Here is a 7,700-nt window from a genome sequence, read left to right on the forward strand (position 1 = left end):
TTTTTTTTTTTTTTTTTTTGTTAAAACTTCAATTATCTAAGAAAAAATTCGTCCTTTTGACTTAAAACTTTCCATTTGGTTAAATTGTTAATTAATTTTTGTAAAACTAATCTGTTTTACATGAAAGTTCATCCATTTCATTGCTAATTCAACTCTTTAGTAGAAAAGTAATTTCTTTTTGAAAATTCATCTTTTTGTGTTGAAAATTAATCTCTGCATAGAACATCTTTTTTGGTTGAAGATTCAACTATTTTTTGAAAATGCAATATAATTTCAGCCTAAAATTTTATGGATTTAAAGTATTTCGTGTTGAATTCAATATTTTATCTACATTAATTTTAGTTAAAATAATTTATAAACATAAAATCAGTCTTTAGCCAATGGCTACGTTTCTTTCGGGGAAGTGGGAGTGTAAAAATGCCAAAAACTGGTAACATAGTTTATGGATACCGCTGATTACGTACAACCTTTTTTTTTATAAAATCTCATTTCAGCCAAATCAACTTTGCCACAGCACGGAAAATGCTGGCACGAAGCTCTGAAAGCAATAAAAGGAAGTTGCGAAAAATTAAATGACCACCAGCACTCTTTATTGGCTCTTCTATTAGCAAACTGTTTTTTGGAAGATTCTGGTCATGTGACATACTCATGCCACCTTAGCGAAACAGAAGGCAAAAGGAGGTAAATATAGAATTGAAATTGATTTTATATTTCCAGGGTGGCCACAACAACAGAGAAGAATTTTCAAATAAAATAGTTGAACTTTTAACCAGAGCGTTAAACTGTTGAACCAAAATATAAATTTTTTAGAATGATCTTGAAATTTCAACGAAAAAGTTGTTTTTCAATCAAATACAATTGATTTTGCCAACAAAATAGTTGAATTTTCAATAAAAAAAATTAATTTTCTACAAAATAGTTAAATTCACTCAAATATTTGAACTTTAAAGCAAGAGATGATTTTTCAAAAAAAATAAATAAATGGTGGAACTTTTAACTGTTTGACCGAAATATTAATTTTTTAGAATACAGCTGAATTTTCAACGAAGTTATTTTTCAATAAAATAAGATTAATTTTTCCAACAAAATAGTTGAATGTTCAATAAAAAAAATTAATTTTTAACAAAACAGTTGCATTCACTCAAATATTTGAACTCTAAAGCGAAAGAGACAATTTTTCAAACAAAATGTTTGAAATTTTATCCAAATAGTTTAACTTTTTAAGATACATTTTTAAAAAGAGAGTTGAATTTTCAATAAAAAGTTAGTTTTTCACCAGAAAATCCGAATTCAATAAAATGGTTAAATTGTTAAACACAGCTTTCAATCAAGGAATATAAATTTTCTACCAAATAGTTCATTTTTCAACAATTAAATAAAGTTTCAAACAGTTAAATTTAGAACCAAATATTTGAACTTTAAACCAGAAGAAACGATTTTTCAAACAAAATAGTTGAACATTTAACTAAATAGTACAACTTGTTTAGCCAGGAAGATTAATTTTTTAGAATCGAGATGAATTTGCAAGAAAAATTATTTTTAATGAAACTTATTTTAAACATAATAATTAATTTTTGAATAAAATAGTTGAATTTTTACCCAAACTGTTAAAGTTTCAAACTATTTACAATATACTTCCAACAGAAACAGTTGAATTTCTTAGAAATAGTTGAATTTTCAACCAACAATATTAATCTTTAACAAAAACAAAATGCATTTTTAACATAATAGTTATATTTTTAATGAAAGAGATGATTTTTTAACTAAAATTATGAACCTTGAACAAACAAAAAAAGGAATTAACTTTAACTTTTAACCAAACTTAACTTTAACTTTAACCAAACTTTAACTTTTCAACCAAAAAAGATGTATTCTCAACGAAAAATGTAGTTAATATTTCAATTCATGAAGGCGAATTTTCAACAAGACAGTTTAATTTTCGACCAAAAAAGATGTCTTTTTAACTAAATAATTAAATTCTGAACCAAAAATAAGTAATCATTACGCATTTAACCGAAAAACCGAAAAATATCGAATCTTTTATAAATGGAATCGAACCATCTTTAATTTAAATTTATAAATTTTTTATTTATTCTTCTTGACAGTTACTCAAATTGCTTCTTAAAGAAATTCCTTGAATTTTATAAATTTTTGTTCCAAAATACCCCATTTTTCTAAAAAACTCATTTCTTTTCTTAGAGAGTGCATTAATAAAATGACTGATCGAGCTTTTGGGGTCTACAACGAATTTTACACCCACACAACTCACGTCTGCTTCTATTTGAATCACGAAATGTGGCAAGCTGAGACAGAGAGTACAATTAAGCAGTTAGTGTATTTGATCATATTTAATTTTGTATTTACAATTTTAAAATTTGAAAGGAAAAGTTTCAATTTCTTTTTCTTATTTAGTTTGTATAAGGCATCCACTCGCATGAAAGAACAACTTTTAGAGGCTTCTGAAATGCAAAATGTAGTGTTGCAAAAACAAAAAGAAGGGCTGGAGATACAAAATCATCTTTTAAATCATGGACTGAAATTGGAAGATGTAATTCAAAACTCTGCCGAAACAGTCAATACTATTGTCAGTGACTTCAAGTATGTTTTTAAATTATAATTAGAAATAATAATAATTATTAAAGTTAATTTGATTCTTTCCTACGACGAAAGAAGTTTTTCTTTTGTTCTTTCGAATTAAATTTATCTCTAAAAATGGAATTCTTTTCAGAGAATCCGCCAGAGATCAAAAAGAGCTGCTCTTTCAAATATTTTCTTACATTCGTACCTTCCAAAATTGGATTATTGGAGAAGTTTCTTGGCTCCAATCTATTTTATACTACATTGTCACTTGCATTTTATCGGCATTATTTAGTGCGTCTAAAAAAACCGCAGATGCTAGAATTTCTCTCTTCACAATTTTAAGTTTAAATATCGTAATAGAAAGAATGCTCGTCAAATATTGTATGAGGAACGAAAATAATTTTAATGAAGACAAGGTAGTTTAATCTTTAAGAAATGTTTAGCATTTATTAAATATTTTTAATTTGTTTCAATCTTTTAGTGAATTTGCATCCAATTCTTATTTTTGTAGATCCAAATTTTACATGCGACCTGGATGGTTCGAAAATGTGCTCTTTTTCTTTGTTTGGTTACTCTTTTTCACTCGTATCTCTCTCACAAAGATGAGCACCTAGAAAATTATAGAGCTCTTCGACGTATTGAACATCGACTGGACGATCTGCAAGAATTAAATCCTGTCTTGAAAACAAATCACGTCGTTCGTAAGTATTTTTTTCATTTCCAACATGCATTTTTATGATTTTTTTCTCTATCTTTAAAACTACATTTCAGTACTTAAAATGTTTCAAATTTCAGACTACATATCTTTTGTATTTCGCCCGTGCCCTTCCAAGAAGTTAAAACTTTTTTTTCAAATGCATCGATACCAGACATAAGAGGCCAAAATGCTTTACAACGATGTAACATTTTTCACGAAAATAAGGGAATAAATTCTTTAAAATCAAATTATTTTAAAATTATCAACATTTTAAGTAAAAATATTGCATTTTCAACAAAATAATTGAATTTTTAACCAAAAGGATCAATTTTCTCTGAAAAAGACGAATTTTTAACAAAATACATGAAATTTTCACTAAAAAAGATCAATTTTTTATGAAAAATGAAATAGTTAAACTTAAGTTTAAAAAAAAAATATTTTTATAAAAGTACATAATATGCAACAAACGAAAAGTTTAAGAAAATAATTAAATTTTAAAAATTAAAACACGAATTTTCAACCAAGTAGTTGATCTTTAAAAAAGATTCAACTAAAGCTATGAATTCTCAACAACAACAAAAATAGATTTTTAACAAAGTTCATTGTTCAAACTTCAAACAAGTTCTTAAATTTCCAAGCAAGAAAGATGGATTCTCAACGAAAAATGTAGTAGTTGAAGTTTCAACAAAGAAAAAGACAATTTTTTAACAAAAAACATTGAATTTCCGATTTAAAAAATTTCTAAACGAAACTAATTTTCAACTAATTTAATTTTAAATCAAAAAACAATTATATTTTCAACCCAAACGTATGATTTTTTGACAAAAAACTTTATGTGCAACACAAAAAAATGTGTTTTCAACCAAAATAGTTCAATTTTAACCGCGAAAGATGAATTTTCAACACAAAAGTTCAATTTTAACTCCAGAAGAATTTTGCTATCAAAATTGTTGAATTTTTAACCAAAAAGATGAATTCTCAACCAAAAAGAATAAAAAAATTAATTGTAAAATTTTTTTAACAAAGTAGTTGAATTTTTAACCAACAAAAAATTTAACTTAAAAATTTGCAAGCAGAACAGATAAATTCTGAACGAAAAATATAATAACTGATGTTTCAATCAAGAAACGTTTTAATTTTTAATAAAAAACAGTTGTAATTTCAGCCCGAAAGTACGAATTTTCATCAAGAAAGTTCATGTTGAACCAAATAGTCAAATTTTTAAGACAAAAAAAACAAACTTTCTACAAAACAGTTGAATTTTCAACCAAAATAGTTCAATTTTTATCACAAAAAGACGAATGTTCAAGAAAAATGTCGAATTTTAAATTCAAAAAGATGACTTTTGTACAAAATTGTTGAATTTTCAACCAGTTAATACCACTGGAATTAAAAAAGTGAATGTTAAACCAATTAGTTTGATTATCAAGCCAAAAAGATGGATTTTCTATAAAAAAAACAGTTGAATTTTCACCCAAAACATTTCAAGTTTCAACCAGAAAAGACGAATTTTCAACAAAAAAGTTGAATTTTAAATCCAAAAGGATGAATTTTAAACAAAATTGTTGAATTTTCAACCAAAAATGGTTGGATTTCCTTATTGGGTTCTATTAATTCATTTCAAATTTAGGTAAAAAGATGATAAAAAAAGTGGAAAGAAAGGAATAGAGGAAAGGCTGTGAATCTTGACTGATAAATTTTGAGTTGATAAATTTTTATGATTTGTGGACTAAAGAATAATAGTTTTAATGAACATTAAGGTTTATTTTTATTACTTTTAAAATATCGGTTTAGAAAATTTAAAATTAAGTTAATTTTCCAATGCGCACTTTCTGATATCAGACTTTTAAAAAAAAAATCACCAAATATGTCGCACTAAGCAATATTTTAGGGTCCTGCTACACTTTTTAATTAAACAGTTTTAAGTTTCCAAAATACAATTTCAAAGCTTGATATTTTAGGATTTGCAAATTGATAATTATTGTATAAATATTTTCCCAGGTTTCTCGAAACGGTTGGCTCTCAGGCGTTTGAAAAATTCCAGCAAAGAAGATATTTCAAGTTCGACTATAGATCTAACAGATACTCGAAAATTTCCATATAGATAATAAGAAATTAAAGCCGTAAGTCGATTAAATCGCAGGCTAAAAGTACAAAATCTGATAGAATAAGAAGTTAGAGCAATTTATGTTTCGATTTTGAAACATTAGTTCTGAAATTGTAAATATGTTTAATTAAATGTGAAACCAACTTATCAGTATGAATTGAAACGAATTTTCTACTTTTTCTACAAGTATTTAATTACTGGACTCCGCAAGACATTTTTCCACGCGATATTTAATGTACATAATGAACTATAAAATTCTGCATAATATTGATTAAATGACTGTATTTGAAACCTGCGTTGAATCTTCCTTATTGAAGAGGAAACCGCCTGAATAACATATTAATTTCTCGGTGATTAAGGCTTTTCGCATTGGGTGTAAGAACACCTTTGTCACGATTTTTCTTTAAAGCTCGTACTTTCGCCATGTGGGTGGTAAAGCAATTGTTGAATTCTTTCACTTCCTTCTCGCAAAACTTGTTTTCGTAGTTGTGCTTTGAGAGACAAGCAATGACAACCGATATTTCGTAGAGACATCCTTTCTCTGAGGAAAAAGAATTGTATCAAATATATTATTAATTTGATTAAAAATAGAGATTTATGTGTAGATATTTTACCTTTGTCGGTATCTGATTTTCCACTGACTTTGTTCTTCAATTGAAGGGGTAAAATTGGTTGAAACTTTACCTTGTCTTCACATTGACGAGCTCTTGCGCTATTTTTGCAGGCCTTACTTAACAGTAAATGACTTCCCCTCATTTTCTGTGGTCAAAATATTTCCTTAATATTGAAGTAAAAATACCTCATTGAAAAATTTGAATTTAGAATTTAAAACATTTTGTTGTTTCAAATCTAAATTTTTTTAACGATTGGGAATGGCGGTCTACCATTTCGCCATCTGGTGCCGAAAACTGGAACTAAAAAGACTATTTTAAACTAACTAACTATTTTAAAGATTTACATTAATTTTTGCATAAAAGTGTTTTTACGATATTTTTGTGAAGTAACCAATGATTGAATACGAATAATAGACGATTTGGGGTGGCCGTTTTAATCCAAGAAAAAAATTCCTGATCATTTTCAATTCGAATGAATAAAAACTGAGCTGCAAATGAAAGCACTCAAAGTGGAACTCTTAAATTTTAAACTTTTTAAATTGAAGTTTAAAAGTTTTTTAAAATAATAATTTTGTATTCAAATCTGATTCAAATGCTCAATAATGTACCCGTGTAAAATGGAAGCTACTAACACTTTTAAACTAAACAATTTTAAATTAAATGCACTTCAACTGCAAAACAAAATTTTTAACTTTTATAATTTGTAGAGTTCAAAGTTTCAGATTCAGTTCTAAAAATATAAATCCACGTTATCATTTCCAATGCTCGAAAGTCTAAAATTTTTTTAATTTTTAAAAAGGTTTTAAATTTTTTGTTCGAAATCTGTCAAAATCTAGGTTTGGTTTTAAATTAGGCGGTGAGCTATTTACACCGAAATTCAACAATTTTACTTACAAATTCAATTTTCTTTAAATAGGACAATTAAAATGTAACGTTCAAAATTTAGTTTTTAATATTTACTATAATTATTGATTTTAAATGAACAGTCAGATATTTTTAAATGTTAATTAATTCTTATTTTTCTTAATTAAAAAAATCCAAATTGACTGGTTCAAAAATTAAATATTTTAGACTAAAATAATACATGAAATTTAATAAAAGCCTTTATTCAAACACCTCTAATTTTTAATAGCTTAAGTCTTTAAAACTGTATTTTAAAATTCTTTAAAATAAAATGTACACTTCACAATTAAAATTAAACATTAAAAATGTGTTAAAATGGAAGATTTTGGAAATACGCATTCTAAAATGAATTACATATATAATTGAAAAAGATCACAATTTAACTAATTATTTAAAAAACGATGGGAATCACAGTTAGACAGATTTTTGCCTATATAATTTGTAAAATTCCCGGACAAAAAATAAATTCACTGGCATTTACCAGTCTCACAAGATTCCCGATGTCCCGGCCAGCCCATCTTTTAGATATGTTTTTAAATAGTAAATACTCCATGTATAAATTGATGAAAATTTACTTTGAGTCCATTTTTGCTTTAAAATATGTCCATTGAAGTTGATAATATTTTGAAAATCACAAAAATAGAACAATGATTGCTTAAAAAATTTTTTTTTGTTAAGGGCATGTGACACAGCTAAATACCTATATTACCGACCTCACTTTTTCGGTTCACTCAATTTTTTTTTGAACCTAAGAACTTTTTTTGTAAATAAGATATCGAGCTGAAACTTTGGAAGATTT

General features: G+C 26.3%; 2 protein-coding genes across 6 annotated transcripts in view; one reads left to right on the forward strand and one right to left on the reverse strand.

Annotated features, from left to right (window-relative positions):
• Positions 1–7,700, forward strand: part of LOC117176104 (glucose-6-phosphate 1-dehydrogenase) — a 40,981-nt gene that overhangs the window by 2,262 nt on the left and 31,019 nt on the right. Inside the window, exons 2-7 of the mRNA XM_033366141.1 lie at positions 495–681; positions 2,200–2,328; positions 2,413–2,598; positions 2,729–2,996; positions 3,092–3,281; positions 4,676–4,693. Coding sequence (XP_033222032.1) covers positions 495–681; positions 2,200–2,328; positions 2,413–2,598; positions 2,729–2,996; positions 3,092–3,281; positions 4,676–4,693 — 978 coding nt within the window. The remainder of the gene's footprint in view (positions 1–494; positions 682–2,199; positions 2,329–2,412; positions 2,599–2,728; positions 2,997–3,091; positions 3,282–4,675; positions 4,694–7,700) is intronic.
• The window catches only part of LOC117176106 (coiled-coil-helix-coiled-coil-helix domain-containing protein 1), a 10,518-nt gene continuing 8,374 nt past the window's right edge, over positions 5,557–7,700 (reverse strand). For 2 of the 5 annotated variants that reach the window (XM_033366145.1, XM_033366146.1), the window contains exons 2-3: positions 5,999–6,143; positions 5,557–5,925 (exon numbers count right to left, since the gene is read on the reverse strand). In XM_033366145.1, coding sequence (XP_033222036.1) covers positions 5,693–5,925; positions 5,999–6,140 — 375 coding nt within the window. In that variant the 5' untranslated portion in view covers positions 6,141–6,143 and the 3' untranslated portion in view covers positions 5,557–5,692. Of the gene's footprint in view, positions 5,926–5,998; positions 6,144–7,619; positions 7,639–7,700 lie in introns of those variants that run through there. The other 3 variants (XM_033366147.1, XM_033366143.1, XM_033366142.1) reach the window with 3 other exon arrangements.

This window comes from Belonocnema kinseyi, chromosome 7 (assembly GCF_010883055.1).
Source record: "Belonocnema kinseyi isolate 2016_QV_RU_SX_M_011 chromosome 7, B_treatae_v1, whole genome shotgun sequence".
Taxonomy (NCBI): domain Eukaryota; kingdom Metazoa; phylum Arthropoda; class Insecta; order Hymenoptera; family Cynipidae; genus Belonocnema; species Belonocnema kinseyi.